The sequence below is a fragment of the Mustela erminea genome, chromosome 16 (genome assembly GCF_009829155.1).
Source record: "Mustela erminea isolate mMusErm1 chromosome 16, mMusErm1.Pri, whole genome shotgun sequence".
NCBI lineage: Eukaryota > Metazoa > Chordata > Mammalia > Carnivora > Mustelidae > Mustela > Mustela erminea.
The window spans coordinates 31304501-31323179 of NC_045629.1; the positions used below are offsets into that span (position 1 = coordinate 31304501).

At 42.3% G+C, this 18679-nt stretch overlaps 1 protein-coding gene across 3 annotated transcripts in view; it reads right to left on the reverse strand.

The window, feature by feature from the left end:
• TPD52 (tumor protein D52) overlaps positions 1-18679 on the reverse strand; it is a 99727-nt gene that overhangs the window by 67452 nt on the left and 13596 nt on the right. The window contains exon 1 of one of the 3 annotated variants that reach the window (XM_032316892.1): positions 16204-16399. The exons of 1 other annotated variant lie outside the window; for it this stretch is intronic. In XM_032316892.1, the coding sequence (XP_032172783.1) occupies positions 16204-16384 (181 nt within the window). In that variant the 5' untranslated portion in view covers positions 16385-16399. Of the gene's footprint in view, positions 1-15950; positions 16163-16203; positions 16400-18679 lie in introns of those variants that run through there. One more of the 3 variants, XM_032316895.1, reaches the window with a different exon arrangement.

Here is an 18679-nt window from a genome sequence, read left to right on the forward strand (position 1 = left end):
TCAGAAAAACCAGGAATGCAAACTCGGCTCTACCACTTACTAGAGGCGTGAAATTCTAAAACTTAAACACTCTGAACCTCAAGTTCCTCATGAATAAAACTGGACTAAAAATCTCACAGGATCAAATCGATTCTTCCATGTTGGCGAGTCATTTAGCACATGGTACATGTTCCATAATTGACCACTGATACCACAGTGACTACTGTTGTGAGGATTCAGGTTCCTACGGGCAAACTGATCTGTAAACCAATCTCCACACAGACACAACACAATGGCCAGGGGCCACGGACTAATGCTGCCTGGATGGACAATACCCCATGCTGAGGATGGGAGAGGCGCCGAGAGGGAAGGGGGGTTAAGGAACCCTAAAAGTGTTTAAGGACAGGATCTGAAAGTAGATGTTCTTTTGCTGTTCTCTGCCACCCCCTACTGATTCAGAGCCACAAATACAGGTCCCCTGCTTCAGAAACTTTGAGGGAACAGAGAGCTTAAAGAGATACAGTGCCACATGAGGAAGTCCTCTACCAATGGAACTTAACAATGGGCTGGAAGAAAAGAGGTATGAAACATAACCTGGCAATTAGTTACCCCGAGTAATTAGTTACCATGCCACTTTTGAGTTACTTCATGGTGTTCAGATTCTACCAATTCAACCAGCCATACATACCCTTTGATGCTCATGGGAAAAGAAAATAAATTCATTCATAAAGCTCAACTCAAGTCTTAGCTGCAACACCTACTAGCTATGTGACTTTGGACAGATCATCTCATCTCTCTGGTCCTTTTTCTCTATATTTGTCAAACTGAGGTAACCACATACATCTTGTACAGGTACTACTAGGAATAAACCGAGATATTTAAAACCTGGGAGATGAGGGGGAACAACAGCTAAAACTCAGAAAGAATGACAAAGAAGAAGACCACTGTTATTTTTTTAGGACTTAAGTCTCTATTACCTTGTGTCAGCACAAGAGAATGAAGACACAAGGATCTAGAAGTTATGGTTGGAATGGAGATTGGGAAAGTCCTCCAAATATAAAAAAATAACAAATAAAAACAGTTTCCCTATACATAGTATTCCATACAGTTGATGATACAATAGACACATATGGACCCTAATCCAAGGTCATGATTATTTCAAGAATTGTAACAGCAGCTAAAACACTGTGTCCTTATTATGTACCAGACACTGTTACATGATGTACAGGTATTCCCTCCCTTGGTCCTTACCACAACCCATGAAAGACATTCTGGCTTCTGCCTTTCTGCCTCTCTTGATCCCACAGAGGGTTGTCCTGAAGACATTCAAGCAGATCCACACCAGAGTTCACGCAGACAGAAACTGAGGCCTTCGGGGAACAACTATATAAGTGAGCCATCTTGGAAGTGAATCCTTTGTTCATTCAGCCTTTAAATGACTACCCCAATTCTCAACTTTACCACATCTCATGAGTGAGTGACCTAGGCCACGTCACCCAGAGAAGCTGCTCCAAAATTTCTGACTTATTCTTGACATAATAAATATTTGTTAAGCTGGTAAGTTGTGAGGAAATGAGTCACACAACAATAGAGAACGTAACTGCCCAATCCATAAACCACAGACACAGGAAGCCTAAAGGTCCTCCACATGAAGAAGCTGGAGAATGAATTCCCCTTCAGCAGGATGTAGTGAGTAAGGAGAAGAGACACTGGAGAGATTACAGCAGGGATCAAAGTACAGGACCTTTAATTAACTTCCAACCACCAGATCCAACAAACATAATTGTTCTAAAGTTCTCCTCAGTCTAGATAAAAAGCCAGAATGGGATAGTTGATAAACTAACCAAAATGTATTCAAAGCCTCCTCATTAGAACTTTGGAAGTAATTCAATATTTTGATAGAGAAAAGTGGTCACACAGGAAATTTCCCTGAACATTTTCATTTCTATCTCCTACTCTCCCAGACCATTTGGCTCACCTTCCCAGCCAATATCCAACAAATGTTCATCTCAATAAACCACCCTCCCTCAGGCCTCTCATCCTATCTGCCCCTAGGAAGAGTTCTAGTGCAGCTCAAATGAAGAGAAAGCCAAAATATAATCTATTTGTTCCCCTAACTGAAATTGAAAAACTAACTCCTAGGGCATGGACTTTTTGATGTTTCTAATGTTTACATCACAAATACACACAGATATACAAACACACACAATTTATAATTAAAACGGAATTTTCAGAAATAATGTTCACCATTTATAGTGTGCATGGCGTGCATAGCATTTTGGTATTATTCTGTTCCACTTCTTTTTTTTTTTTTTTTTTTTTTAAAAACAGTTGGTTAGAATCCATGACCCAATAGTGGGTCCCAAAACAGAGCTTGAAAATATATCCTAAGATATACCCCTGAACACTCAGCTACTCCTGAAATCCTCCTACTTAGAGACAGAGTGAAAAATAAAAATAATAATAAATTCCCCCTCAGTCTCATGTAAGTAAGATTTCCAATTCCCCACACGCATAAAATAAGCATTAATGCCTAGGCTTCCACCTAATCCAGGATGACCTCAGGCAGTTTCTTTTCAAACACAGATAATTACCTGGGCCCCAAAACACTTCCAGTCCTCCAGCTAATGACTGGAAAATCCATAAACAACTTTCACTAAAATCCCCTTCTCACTCTTACCAAGTCTGGCTCAACAGCAAAATTTTCAACCTTGTCAAATTTTTTTAAAGAGGAAGTATGGAGGCAGCAAAATAAAACATCAGCAAAAATCTAGATTTGCTTGGACAGAGACCTTTAACACATTTTTTTGTACTTCCACAAAGTGGACCACTGGTTGCAGTTAAAAAGAGTAAAATCAATCTACAGAGACAGAGAGTGGGTTAGTGGTGGCCAGGACTGCACACAGGCACAGGGCTAATGGAAATGTTCTAAAATTGGATTGTGGTGGTAGTTTCACAACTTTGTAAGTTTACTAAAAACTGAATTGCACACATTAAACAATTGAATTTCAAGGCAAAATTATACAGAAATTATTTACTTCAAATTATACCTCATAAAGCTGTTTTTATTATTTCTTTTTTTTAAAGATTTTATTTATTTATTAAAAAGAGAGCTCACCAGCAGTGGGGAAGGGCAGAGGGAGAAGGAGAAGCAGACTACCCCCTGGCCAGGGAGCCAGACACGGGGTTCAAGCCCAGGGTTCTGGGATCATGACCTGACCTGAAGGCAGATGCTTAGCTGACTGATCCAGCCAGGTGCCCCCATTTTGGTTTTGGTTTTTTTGGTTTTGTTTTGTTTTTAAGATTTTATTTATTTATGTGACAGAGAACACAAGTAGGCAGAGAGGCAGGCAGAGAGAGACAGAAGCAGGCTCCCCACTGAGCAGAGAGCCTGACGCGGGGCTCGATCCCAGGACCTCGGGATCATGACCTGAGCCGAAGGCAGAGGCCTTAACCCACTGAGCCACCCAGGCTCCCCTGTTTGTTTTTGTTTTTAACTAATAAAGCTGTTTCTTAAAAAAAGAAAAGAAAGATTTATCCATCTGTGATAGATGAAGAAAAACATCCAAGGAGATACGTGTTAGGTAAAACAATCAAAGTGCAGAATAATGTGTATGACATATTCTCATTTGGATCGTTAAATGGTTATACATTTACCATTACCCACTTCTTAAAGGACATCCAAGGAGCTTGATGACAACACATGTCTCTGGGAAATGAGTCACGGGGGAAGAGATTTGATTTTAACTGTACTCCCCTTTGTACTGTTTGAATTCTTCTGCCTTGAACATGTATTACTTTCCATAAACATGAAAATAAGTTGGTCAGGAGCCTTCAGAAGGAGGATCATCATAGTAGTTAATTACTGTACTAGTGAATACTGTCTCTTAACCAAGGGCTTAGCCCTGTCCTTCAGAATTTAAATATTTCTCAGAAGACAGTGTTCAAAAGGTGACAGTCTTGAACAATAAGAGACCTAAAGTGACAGAAACCTTAGTCTGAAACCTCATTGCATAAAACTCAACAAGAAGATAACCTGAATGCCCCTTAAGCAGCAAAATGTGGTTTCTTAAGTTTCAGTAGTCCGCTTCTGCAGGTGCCAGACCAAAATAGAGCAGTTTCTGCTTGGCAATCATACATCTGAAAAGGCTTTCCATACAGTGTGACCAAACACAAGACTATATGCATCTAGAAAATCGAAAATATACTCAACAAAATTTATTAAAAATAAAAATACACAAGTGAAAAAACTAAAAATGAACCCAAAGGGCTACTGAACACCACACTCCCAAAGTTTGTAACCAAATCTCTGGGAGCTGCCTAGAAGGCCTGGCTTCCGCCTTCTTGCCTCACCTCACTGCCTGGCTTTTGTTCCTCTGAGGACCTGACAGGGCTCTTCACCTTGCTACTCAACGACACACTCTAAAAATTAAGAATCTATGGCTCCGTGAATTCCCCTCTGCCCCACTTTCTCAAAACGCAGCCATCCTCTGGCCTTAAGCCTACTCCCTCAACACAGGGCTTCTGATTTTGAAGGTCAAGTCACCAGAATTTGCACTGCAAAATACCAGCATTCCCAACTTCACACCCAAGACACATGTAACCGGCTTCCATGATTATTTGCGGCCCCTCCCCCACCAGAGCCTCACTCGCTGGTGGAGCATCTCCTTCCTCCCTCCAGACCCATGCCTGACAAACATACACCACAGGGCCAAATCTTGCCACAAGTCCCCCCAGATACCAACCAAACCCCCTCCCCAGCCCTCCCTGCGGAGCTCACCCCCTGGGGTTTTACCCTCACCCCTGTTGCCCCTTTTTCTATCTTCATCCCACTGTACTACTTGGATGATTTCAACTCAACAGTGTCCAGGACACTGGCAGGGAGGGAGGAAATGATGGGATTTTTGTAGGGAACATTTAAGGGCAGTGCTTTGTTTTTTAATAGCAGCTTCACTGACACATAATTCACATACAATAAAAACCATACTTTTTGACATTTTTCATATATCCACAGTTGTGAAACCACCACTACAATTTAAATTGAGAACTTTTCATCACCCCCGAAAAGAAGTCCCATACCCATCAGCATCTAGAGTAATAGTTGTGAAAAACATAATTTTTTTGAGTTTCAGACTTGCAAACTTTTAGAGTATTTAAAATGATAAATGCTCATGTTATTGAAAGACTGTACAGTATGTAATCTAGATTAACAGAGTTAATAATTACCCACCGTTGGGGCCATGCGGTTTAAAGGACAGGTAAAGCTTTCCCTTGGGGAAACAATTCAGCACAAGTACTAAAATAACAAGCAACAATAAAGAGTAGTATGTATCTGGGTAGTGCCTCATGGCTTTTAAAAGTACTCAAATACAGTGGCTTTTTTTCTATCCTTCCAAGCCTCTAGATAGGCATAACAGAGCACTTATAAGAAGGAGCCTAAAGTTCAGGGACACGTGCCTAACCAACACGGTCCCCTAGGTGGGTCCCGCAGCCCAGTTCTTCTGACCCACACTTTTCCTGGACCCACACTTTCTCACTATTCTGTCACAGGAGAGGTGCACGGACAGCTCGACGAGCAGGCTGTGTGTTACCATTAAGCTATTCCAATTTCACATCTGACTGGAAAAAAAAGAAAAAAGAGAAAAAGCCTATTTATGCTCCCCACACAACAAAACATGCCTTTGTTTTACGAGAAGGCCCTGGAGATTTTGTCACTACTCGTCCAGCTGTGACACACAGACTGGTTCCATGGCCTCTTGTCAGTGTTCTTTGTTTGGTGGAGAGAACGTGAGCCCTCTCTAAACCCAAATCCTAGGTTCTCCTGAGGTCACCCTCAGAGTCAGTCACAGAACCTGACTGACAAGAAGTACCTGTGCCTCACTCAGCGGTTGGGGAGACAGGTGACAGTTAGAAAATCTTAATTAAAATGAGGTAAAATTCTAATTACTTAAAAGTTGTCTCCAGAATAACATCGTTTCTTATTCACCAAGTGCTTATTATAGCCTGAACCACTGGGAACACCCGGCTCCACCTTGTTAACCAGAGAAAATAGTTCGCCTTTCCAGGAACATTAACTCTTTTTCAAACAGTAAGGTAGTATTTAGGGGGTTTACTCATTAGTCACTAAGGCTTTAATGGTCTTAAAGAAATAAATGAATGAATTCTGAAAAGTAATCTATTGTCGGTAACAAAGGTGAAGGCTTCCGTATGGCTACAGAAAACCACCACAGTGCAGGATGCAGAACACTGATGCCCAGTTAGATACACACATCACACACACACACACACAAAATTCCCCACAATACTTATTGTTATATGCACCGGTTACATATGGTAACACATTTTTTGAAAGGCTTTATTTATTTATTTATTTATTTGGGAGAGTGGGAGGGAGTAAGAGTTGAGTGGGGTGGGGGAGAAGCAGAGTGAAGAGGGAGAAGCAGGCTCCCTACTGAGCACAGAGCTCGATGCTGGGCTCGATCCAAGGACCCTGGGATCGTGACCTGAGCCGAAGGCAGATGCTTAACTGACTAGGCCACCCAGGCGCCACGGCAACAAATTTTATACGACATAAAAAGTGGTGGGCGCCTGGGTGGCTCAGTGGGTTAAGCCGCTGCCTTCGGCTCAGGTCATGATCTCAGAGTCCTGGGATCGAGTCCCACATCGGGCTCCCTGCTCAGCAGAGAGCCTGCTTCCCTCTCTCTCTCTCTGCCTGCCTCTCCATCTACTTGTGATTTCTCTCTGTCAAATAAATAAATAAAATCTTTAAAAAAAAAAAAAAAAAAAAAGTGGGTAGTGGGGGCGCCTGGGTGGCTCAGTGGGTTAAGCCGCTGCCTTCGGCTCAGGTCATGATCTCGAAGTCCTGGGATCAAGCCCCGCATCGGGCTCTCTGCTCAGCGGGGAGCCTGCTTCCTCCTCTCTCTCTGCCTGCCTCTCTGCCTGCTTGTGATCTCTGTCAAATAAATAAATAAAATCTTTAAAAAAAAAAAAAAGTGGGTACTGGACAGTACCCTAAGCAATTAAACATTTCTATCATCCTCCATTCTTACTCAAAAATAGAAACAAGTTGGAGGGGTCAACATTATCAAGTCAACTAGTGAAGTTACTTCAAATTTAACGTTAAAATCCAGTAATGACTACAGGTTCTGTCATCCTGGCAGGAAGAATAAATCAATCAAGATGTTAACAGCAGTCCACAGTATTGTGAGGCACAGATGAACTTCACAGCTGGACCTCAATATGAGCAACACCTGGACCATTTCCTTCAAACACAAACCCCACCTCTCCTACAAATCTGACTCTGCTTCCGGCTAGCAAATCTGAACTCCCGTATTTGTAACTCATACCTCTGTACGCATTTTGCCTTCCACCTGGGGTTATACCTACATACAAAATGTAACTCTCCTACTAGACTATACTGTTTGAAAGTTAATTCCACATCTCATTCAATCTCATGGAACTCACACCGTATCGACATCAATTTCACTTTCCAGATATCACTCCTCATTGTCTAAGTTCCAGGTACAGAGGCTCTGCCCCTTTTCCACACACACATTACACACCAGGCCATCCCTACAGTGAGCCACAAGATGGCCTCCAAGATGGCTTCAATGACTGCTGGTAGTCATATACCTGTATGGGAGACCATCTGCCTGACCAATGAAAAACAGCTCTTGGGTTTTCCCCCTATAGGATCAATGAAAATCAGGTCTTTGGCAGCCCTATGGAAAGGACCATGGAGTGAGAAACTGACACTTCTTGCCAAAGACTACCCAAGTCAAGCTTTGAGATGACTAAAGCTCCAGCCAACAGCTTTACTACAAACTCATGAGACCCTGAGGCAGAACTACGTAGCCAGCCAGTCTCAGATCCTTGACTCAGAAACTATGTAAGGTAACAAATGTTTTTTGTTTTTTGTTTTTTTTAAGCTGCTAAGTTTTAGGGTGAGTTAGGTAACTAAAAAATACACATGAATTTATTCATGGCAATCTCCATACCACTTTTATCAAGAATATTCTTTCCTGGGACAACCTTATTAAAACTCTCAAGGTTGAGATCCAGTGGAGCTTATCTTTTCTGAAAATGCTTTGGATTCTCCCTCACCAGAATTACTAACTCCTTTCCCTTAATTCAAATTGTGGGAGTCACTTTAACAATGAGGTCAGTCCGTCTTATGGTGCAGTGAAGGCTCACAGGTCTGCAACCCACACAAGCCATTAGCTCCCTGAGCACAGAGGAGGTCTCTATCTTCTCATTAACCCCCAGTCTGGCCTAGTCCAATCAAGGATTCTCAGCCATCCCACACCTACGTACAGAAAAAAAAAACTAGGGAGAGATATTACTGGACATTAGTTAGGGTTGAGCTGATCCCCAGTAATAAAGACTTGATTAACTGTAGAGAGGCCTGTTGTCGTCAGCGACTGCATTCGGAAAATGGGGTGAGTCTGAGAAAGAGGAAGAAAGCAAAAACAAAACAAAACAAAAACAAACAACAGACTGGTCCTGGGCAGAACTCAACTTGTCCTTCCTTTCCCCACCCCTACACTCTCTCTTATAACCCCACCAGAAGGGAATGGAGGAGGAATAATTGATGGAAACATGTGTTCACACATTCACAGAGGAAGTGAGATAAAGCAGGCAGTTCAGGAGTCAACAGACCACCACCCACCGAGTCAGCAGCAAAGGCTTCCAGCAGCTGATGGCAGCGGTCACGGAGCATGAACCTGGGAAGCAGACCATCTGGGTTTGCATCTTGATTCCACATTTAGGAACTCTAAGACCAAGGAAGGAAGTATCCACTTCTTGGGCCTTCACATCTCCCACCGGTAAATTACTATAACTTACTAAGACAGCTTTCCAAAGGACTAAATGAGACAATCTACAAGTTTATGTGAAACATATAGAAGGCTGCTTCTTATCTCATCCTCTTCTCTTCCCCTCACTGGAGCCAGCCTTCACAAGCTGTGCCCAAAATCGCAGGGTGTAAACCCTAACATGAGAACCCAAAGTCAAGTCATCTCTATTTTCCTTTGTTGCTGTAAATCCTGAGAAAGAGGCTCTAGGTGGTGTGCCTGGGTGGCTCATTCAGTTAAGCAGCGGACACTTGGTTTTGGCTCAGGTCATGATCTCAGGGTCCTGGGATGGAGGCCTACATCAGGCTCGGCAATCAGTGGGGAGTCTGCCTGAGGATTACCGCCCCCCCCACCCCTTCCAGTTCTGTCTGCCCCTTCCCCTGTCCACACTCTCTCTCTAAAATACTCTCTCTAAATTTTTAAGCTGCTACGTTTTAGGGTATGTTAGGTAACAAAAAAAATACACATGAATTTATTACCCTATGTAAGGCAATCTCCATATCACTTTTATGAAGAATATTCTTTTCCTATCAAAACTCTCAAGGCTGAGATCCAGTGGGGCTTATCTTTTGTGAAATGTTTATCTTTTGTGAAAATCTTAAAAAAAAAAAAAAAAGAGAGGATCTAGGGTTGGAAAGACAACCTTCAAATTCACTTATATACAGCCCCAGTTAAAAGTTTGATTAAGGGGCGCCTGGGTGGCTCAGTGGTTTGGGCTGCTGCCTTCGGCTTGGGTCATGATCTCAGGGTCCTGGGATCGAGCCCCGCATCGGGCTCTCTGCTCCGCAGGAAGCCTGCTTCCCTCTCTCTCTCTCTCTCTCTCTCTCTGCCTGCCTCTCTGCCTACTTGTGATCTCTGTCTGTCAAATAAATAAATAAAATCTTTTAAAAAAATAATAAATAAATAAATAAAAGTTTGATTGATTTGAGGGTTCCTTGGTGGCTCAGTCAATTAAGCATCTGCCTTCAGCTCAGGTCATGATCTCAGAGTCCTAGGACTGAGCGCCGCTTCAGGCTCCCAGCTCGGCGGGGAGTCTGCTTCTCCCTCTGCCTCCTCCCCTGGGCTTGCTCTCTCAAATAAGTAAGTAAAATCTTTAAAAAAAAAAAAAAAAAAAGTTTGGTTATTTTGGAACACATAATTTCGCTTTGACCAGAACTCATTAAAACATAGCAAGAGGCCACCCATAAGCACAGTCCAGGCTAATTATTTCTTTAAGCTTCATAATTAGCAATATCCACCACATTAAAAGCAACCAACTGATCAATCACTTAAAAGCTTTCATTTCTAAAATCTATAGGCATCACAAAAACCTACTTTGGGGACTAAGAGTATATAAAGATTAAAAGCTTACTAAGGATTGGATGGTTTCACTTTCAACATGAAGCACATTGTTAAATGTTTATTAAGATTCTAGTATATTCCACCACACTGGGCACCAGAGCAGGCAAAAGGAAAAAAAAAAAAAAAAAAAAAAACACTTTCCAAAAAAATGTTATTTATCCTCTCATAACATTTGTGAAATATACATATTAAATTTTTAAACAATCATAAAAGTCACAGTTTATTTGTAGACTAACTGTAAGGTGAATTCCAAGGAAGAAACTCCAACATTTAAGTTATATATAATAAATTCTGTAATTAGTTTTAAAGAAAAAAGTTCAAGGAACAGTCAGAACCAACCAGGTCATTTATGCTTCTTCAAATGAAAGGAATCCTTGTCAGGCAAATGTTTTGTGTAGTATTTTGTCCTCTTTTCTCTTGTGAAGAATATCATGATAACAATACAAATAATTAGTAACTAAATTACATCCTAATTTTACCAACATACAAGCCTCAGATTCTACAACAGGAAACCAAATTCCAAGTAAAACGAGTACTTTAAAAAATAGTGAACAGTCAAAACGGTAGACATTTTACAGTATGGGAGACCAGAAGCAAACAGATCAATACTCATCAGAACCAACAACGCTCTCCAAGCTCACTGAGGTTCAGTGACCTTCCGCTCCCGCTCCCCGCTTCCTGAAGGGCCTGCAGTGTCGGCCACACAGCTGAGACCAGCACCAGCTTCTCCATGGCAACGGCAGCAAGCCCCTTAGCACTAGGAAAAGCCTTAGACGCCTCCCCTCATATTAAATATTTACTAGGTTTCAGGATAGCAGTCTTGCGGCGAACTTTACAGGCTGCATACATGGTTCAGAACCAAGTGCCCTTTCTTCAAGATACTTTTTCTATCAGGTTCACTGGAATAAACCCACAACTGGTCTTGAGGCTGTGGAACTGCCTTCCACACAGTGTTCAGTGCATTTTAATCAAACCGAAGGATTTTCAAATTTCTTAGGTCATCTCAATCTCTTCAGCATCTCATCCAATAAATCGTAACAGGAAAAAAAAAAAATCTAATAAAGCACTCTATTTAAAACCTAATAAGCCCCTTAGATCTTGGTTGTTTCGAGAGAATTAACACTGTAATGAGTTACGCTGTGGGTAATATTTTAATTTGTTTCCACACACCACATAAGGTTCCAAACACACAACTGTCTCGGGCTCTGCTGAAGTTGTCCTAGGGGAGGAGGAGGTTCACTCTATTTTGGGGGAGCCCTGCTGTTAAAATCAGCATAAATTTCGTTACCATTTATTGGGTATTTTCACATCCCAAAGCAAAAAAGCACAAAAGTAGGTAAGAGATATTTGGATGCGCTCACAAGAGTGTTTCCTGGCTTTCAAAGGAGATGCTCCCAAGATGCTCAGAGATACAAGAGCAACCTTGTCTAAGCACAGCTCGTAGCCAAAAGTGACCGATCTCAGCAGATGTGGATGGCAAGCGATCTGTGAGCACACATGGCAGCTGTCATCATACAAATCTGAACATGTCTTCACGGCAAAGCAGTCTGCAAGGTACAGACGAAGCAGGCCTCTCTGGGAGCTGCTGAAATTCAAGAACTCCCTCCTCTGCTTCTTTTTATCTAGAACCTTGCTCAGTGCCTGGCGCGGAGCAGGTGCTCAAAGAGCGCTAACGGGTGACCAAGGATCCTGAGAATTCTTCTCCTTCAGGAGAGCTGCACAGTCGAGGACCAACCCCACGTCCAGCAGGCACGTTGGAGAGTACCATTAGCAGCACGACAAACTAGGAAAGCCTCCTGCAGACCTCACATGTTTTTACTCAAGGAATGTCAGCTTCCTCTATGTACTAGGACCACTCCACACTCAATCAACATTTTCACTTGCCAGAGCCAAAGAGGGAAAAAAAAAATTTTTTTTGAAACTGAACTTTAAAGTAATGTCCTTGACTCAGATTATGTCCTTCCTGATCTGGGAGGGGGGAGGGGGTGTTGAAAATCACACACTTAGAAAAAGATGGTGGGGCTTTATGTTGGTTGATTTTAATGACTTGGCAAAACAAGGAACTGACAACCCAGTGTGAGCTCCCCACCCCTAATTTTAATTTTACCCATCTATTTCATCAGTCATATTAGCAAAGACAGGGTTGAGATGTAACACAAACTTACCCCCCACCACCCATCCGTGAATGCAGCCTCACCTAAAACCTGCCAAACTCACTCAACACATGGCACTCCCCAGGGCAGAGCAGAAAAAGAGGAATAACTGGTTTAGAAAAGTGGAAGACACAAGAAATGCTACATTGGTTATCCACATGTAGAGCCTGACAGGAGGGCAGAACATCCAGAACGGAGAAGTCTAATGACGACGTCACATAAAAAGATACAATTGGACCTATGTCCTCTAGAAACTTGACTAAGTGAGCCATTGTTACTGAGGGCAATTCTTATCCATCAAGGGTACTGAGAGTGGAAAAAAGAGTTGAGTATCAGTTTTAGGAAGTCTACAAAAAGTGAAAAAATACTGGCCAGCAGCCCGAAGCCCACTTCAGGCTGAATTTCCAAAGAGCCCAATCAGCACATTTTTACAATTTTCCTAGCAACTCTGGTTTAGCCCCAGCTTAGGAAGATAATAAAACAAATTACTCAGGGTTAGGTGTTAATGTGCTGAACATCATAAAGAATCAGGGTGACATTATCAATCAGAACAAAAATAAAATAAAATATATACATGCTCAGCAACTTCACTTCCCCGTATTATCCTAAACCAACATACTTGCCTCAAGGAGGAATAAACAAAGACATTCAGTGCAGCATTTATGCACAAGTTTAAAAAAAATACTGTAAAGAACCAAGATGCCCATTAATAGAAGTTAGAGCATATTTATAGTTGGAAACATTATGCAACAGTTAAAAAGAATGAAATGATCACGGGGGCGCCTGGGTGGCTCAGTCAATTCAGTGTCTAACTCTTGACCAGCTCAGGTCATGATCCCAGGGTCATGAGATCGTGCCCCACATCGGGCTCTGTGCTGAGCTAAGCATGGAACCTGCTTAAGAGTCTCTCTCCGCCTCTTCCTCTGCCCCTCCCTCCCCACCTCACACTCTCCTTAAAAAAAATAAATGAATGAATGAGAAATGATCACTGTGTTGTAATGCAGAAAGCTCTCCACGAGACAGAGCGGATGAAAAATATAGACATGCATATGATATGAGAGTATCTGCCTTTTTGAAAGTTACACATAGGCAAAAAATCAATTCTATGAGTGATCCCAATGTGTGGTTAGAGAACCAGCGGCACTGACGTCACCTGGGAACTTGCTAAAAATGCAAATTCTCAGGCCCCACCCTAGACCCACTGAATCAGCCATCTAAGTAAAGCAGTCTGTTTCAGCAAGCCCTTGGAGGCAAACAGAAGCCTGAGAACTGCTGGTCACACAGGTCTGTATTCAGGTCCCTAAGAAAAGAATGGGACTCTCATAACTGAGGTTTCTGAGGGAATATCTTTAAATCCTCTCACCCTCCCACCCCGCCTTCTGTTGACAACGACAATATATCCATGCACTGCGTCCATAATCCAAAGTAACTTTTTTTTTTTAGATACTCTAGGTACCAGGAGGGGACTGGAGAAATGGCTAAGCATGCAATTACGGGAGAGGAAAAGCTGACAGAATAGGAGAATGGAGGTTCCCGATGAGCCACGGAAATGCTGACGGTCACAAAAATCATGAAACACAAGTGAAGTATGAATGTTACTCCAGAACTCTCACTAGAGTCTCAGTTAGCTCAGGCTGAGCTCAGAGAGTGCACAACAGTCAACTCTACTAGTACGATGGACAGCCACCTACCAAAGATTTAAAAAAAGAATAATGCAGACATTGTTTTGGAAAAGCTCAAGTGTCACAAAGTCTTTTGTTGTCCTGTTTTGTTGATTCGTTGGCCCCACGCACCGCACCGCAGTGGCCAATGCTGCTCCCAGTCCCCAGGAGACCGGAAAGAGGGCTTTAAAATCTAAGTAACAAATGTTAGGGACAAATGATAGTAGCCACCAACCCTCGAAGCCTTGACATCTCCTTTCCAGGTTGTGGAACCTCCGAAATGCATAAACTCTCTCGCGCACACACCCCTGTATTTTATTTCTCATTAACTTCACCGAAGTAAAATCAACCACTACTGTCAATATTCATGAACATAAATGCTCAAGTGTATTCTGAAATCCACTTTAAAATAAGGTAATGGAAACCTGTAATATAAAAATAGGATTAGCTATACTTAATTTTTAGCTCAGAGATGACAATAAGAAATAACCTTTTAATCTCCTATTATTGCTACAAGTTATGTTCCAAACTAAGAATAAAAACAAGTGGTATTTTATAAAGAATTAAAGATTTCCCACATCTAAATTTTTTAAGTGAGAATATAGCTGATCTGATGTCAAAAATGCAGGGATCACCCTTGATACATATCCTACAAAGCTTTAAGAGCCGGGTGCCTGGGTGGCTCAGTGGGTTAAGCCGCTGCCTTCGGCTCAGGTCATGATCTCAGGGTCCTGGGATCGAGTCCCACATCGGGCTCTCTGCTCAGCAGGGAGTCTGCTTCCTCCTCTCTCTCTCTCTGCCTGCCTCTCTGCCTACTTGTGATCTCTCTCTGTCAAATAAATAAATAAAATCTTAAAAAAAAAAAAAAAAAAGCTTAAAGAGCCAACATCGGAAACTGCCTAGATATTCTTACCTTAGCTTTGTGATAAAAGATTAAGTAGAAGTTTCACCCTCTATAACAAGTACTCAAGTTTCGCTGGAGAGTAAAAGCAGAATAAGAGTACATTCTCAGTCCTGGGTTTCGGGAACATCAGCTTCTTCGGTTTCTTTCTTTCTTATTCTCTTGGATACTGTGAGGTCATCACAACCTACCTGTTCTTTGACACAAGCAAAACCCCATGCTCAAAGTGACTGCAGACCTACAAAGAAACAGCTGTGTGCCATTCAATTATCTGGGCCATGCTTCTCCGTGGTAGAGAGAAAAATCATCTCTTTTTAGCCCACTATTCAGCCAATGATTTTTTTTTCCTTCATTTAACAAGGCCAAATTTTTAACTAAATCCATTTAAGAAGCTTGGGTTCTTTACCTAGAGAAGATGAAGCAAAAAGTTATAGCCTCATATAACAGAAATATCCGATATATATATATATATACATATATATTTTTTTTTTTTTTTTAATTTGTTTACTTGACAGAGATCACAAGCAGGCAGGCAGAGAGAGAAAGAGGGGAAGCAGGCTCTCTGCTGAGCGGAGAGCCCAATGCAGGGCTTGATCCCAGGACCCTGGTATCATCCTGAGCCGAAGGCAGAGGCTTTAACCCACTGAGCCACCCAGGCACCCCCTTGATTTTTTTAAAAGAAAAGATTTAACACTATGTCAACAGTAATAGAGAAAAAAACGATGTACTCTGAAGTGAAGAGACTTAAAACTTGAGAAAAAGACCACCATGGAAGGTGTAAGTTATATGACAAGACCATTTTGTAATACGCCCCCACTGTGACAGATCTATTCCTAAATGAGTTAGGAAGCAAGTTAAAGGCAAGACAAGAGAGAATGGCCTTTGTGTCAATATGAGTCAGAGAAGGCCTGTGCATTTACCCATGAGCAGCTTGCAGTATAAACAAGAAGCCTGCACCTCTCTGGTCTTCGAGAACAGAATGCTGCAACCCTAGGAAACCTTCCTGGGGAGGCTTCTAGAACAAACATTTCTGAACACTCAGGAACCTGCCTCTACCCCTTACCTCCCCACACCGCTGCGCATCTCAGAAGCAGGTCCTCCCCTACTCTCCGCTCCAGCTCCATCTGGAGATGAGGGGCTAGCCTTGATCTTCAGGGGTGGGGGTGGGAGGACCAGGCCAGCCTGCAACAGTGACTGACAGAGTCAGGCAGGCAGAAGCCAAGCGCGCCTGGGCAGGCGGAAGCAACCTAAGGCAGCTGCACTACCAGGTCAAGGTCTGAAATTCTGCTGTGGAAACTCCCTTCCTCGACACTCACCGTCCCCCCACAAACACCAACTACATGTAATAACCAAAACTGCGACTGGCAAATCCAGCTTTAAAGAAGATCTCTTCTGTGAAAGAAGCCAGGCACAAGCAGGTCTCGGGTTCCCTTTGAACAGAGGAAACTTGATATCCTGAAGGCCAGCCAAAGAAAGCAGCCTGTGTTTCAAGGACATGCTTGTGATTAAGAACCTGAATAGTGACTGGACAGGGTGTGTGCAGGGGAGAGGGGGGAGGGCCAGTGGACACATATTACTGAATACAGGAAATGAGGTCTGGACTTGGGTTCTGACTTTCATTAAAATGAGCTTATGTTTCCCTTAGTGTATCTTTCCCTAAATTAACAGGTATTTTCAAAGAAAGGATGACGCTGAGACACCAAACAAATAAATGTGGGGGAAGGATGCTGTATATGACAGGGGTCGCTAGGCCTTTTTATTTAGAAGTAATGTTTTAGTGCTTTGCAGTGTCATGTGCGCCAATGTGGGTGAAAGCCCTGCAGCGGGGCCGCCCACCCCACAGCCTCTTTCTCAGCTCAGGTAGCCGCAGCACTTGCTGGTGGTCAAGACGTCCAGAGCCCAAAGTAGAAGTGACAATGTGACAAATGTCCAAATGCTGGGATGGCGTGGGATTAGAACTGCAACTGAATAATCACGTTCAGCCAAAGTGGAGTCTCACCACCACCTCCACCACTCGCACCCCCAACTCCCAATTCCTTAAATTTATCGATAAAGAAAAATCAAAAGCTCCTCTTCATCAGATTTTAAAAATTACATAGCCTCTAAATGTTTCTTCTTTGCCCAGAATTCATTCACAAACCCAAAGAATTAAACTAATAAGGTATGAGTTTTGAAAATTCCTGACTAATAATTTCAAAGATTTTTTCTAAGCTCTGAATCATTACACACATGTCAAAAGAGAGAGAGAGCGCTAAATTAACATCACAATAGCAATGAAATTAATTAATAATAAATGAACAAACTAGGAAACCTGTTTCTTGGGGGTTTTTTATTTCCACAGGAGAAAAGCGAACACTAATAAGAAACATAAAATATCTTGAATAAATCCATGAAATCCTAAGTAAAAAAGCAAAATAAAAAGAACAAGAACCACAAAATTCTTGAGCACCACTTTATAGTCCAAAATGGGGAAAGATAAAAAGAGAAGATGAAAATGGAAATTTGGTGGAGAAAAAAAGACAGGAAAAGAGAGAAAAGCTGAAGGAAGGGGAAACAGCAAAGCTGGATGGCAGACCCACAGAAAAACGCAGCATGCCAGGAGAAAACAGAGGGGAGCTCAAAGACAGGTGTGTTTTGAGGTTTATGCTTCCCTTTGGATTTTAGGGAATTATCAAAGTTACCTAGTGCACTTTGAAAAGTTGGTTGTTTCAGCAGAGTTCATGGCTTTTCACACTTTACAGCTACAGCTGCCATTATAAATAGAATAATCAGACTAGGAAAACATCATCAGACCAGCTGCAGTGACCACAGCCCCAGCCAGAGGCAAACCAGCAAAACGGCAAGACTCCCGGGGCTTGAGTCCCTTCTGGAAGCTAAAAAGAGGAAGTCTGAGAACAGATCATAATTCTGGGAAAAATACAAGTCCCTAAACCATGAGAAATCTGTCGCGTTATCTTTACAACTCATCAAAATTTTCACTTAATCCCTGAAGGAATGAGCATTCCATTTAAAAATCAATGAAAAATCAACTGAAATGTAGGTTTCCCTTCCAACAATGACCCCAGAGAAACAGCTGATGGACTCCAGTTTGGGACTTGCCGCTCGGGACTGAAAACCATTTCTTAAGAGAATCTGAGAGAGAATATTTGACAAATCAGACACGGGGCACACACGAATCCCAGAGCAAAGACACTCCATGACAAAAACGAGCACTCACAACTTCCGATTTGCCCTGAGAAATCACCAGTTTAAGAAAAATAATAATGATAATCATCACAGCTTCACTAGGCTTTGGCTCAAATGTCACCTCTAGGCAAAATTGCTTCTCTGGCTCTCCTAGCACCCAGAGAATGGAGAATACTGCACTTTCATTTTGCAAATATTTAATAAGCACTTACTCTCTGCAAGGCTGTTACCATTAAAGTGAATTATTGCTCACAGACTTGAGCTCCTTGAAGGTCAAACTCTAGGATATGACTATTAAAATGCACTTTGCATTTAAAGCATCTTAACTAAAACCAGTGACATATACAGTAAAAGCAAAGCCTATTACTCTCCCAGGCCTCTCTGGCTTTTTCTCTCATTTTACAAATGCGCACAAAGGTCAAAGTACCACCACCCTCTCTGCACTCAAAAACAAAAACCAACACTCAGTACAGGCAAGCAAAGCCCACCCCACCACTCCCCACGGAGCATGAACCTCTCTCAGCATTACCCACTGTGGGGACTCAGTACCAGCCAGTATCTCCTCCTTCTGCCCCTTCCACTTGGCCTCTCCACAGCCCTTCAAAG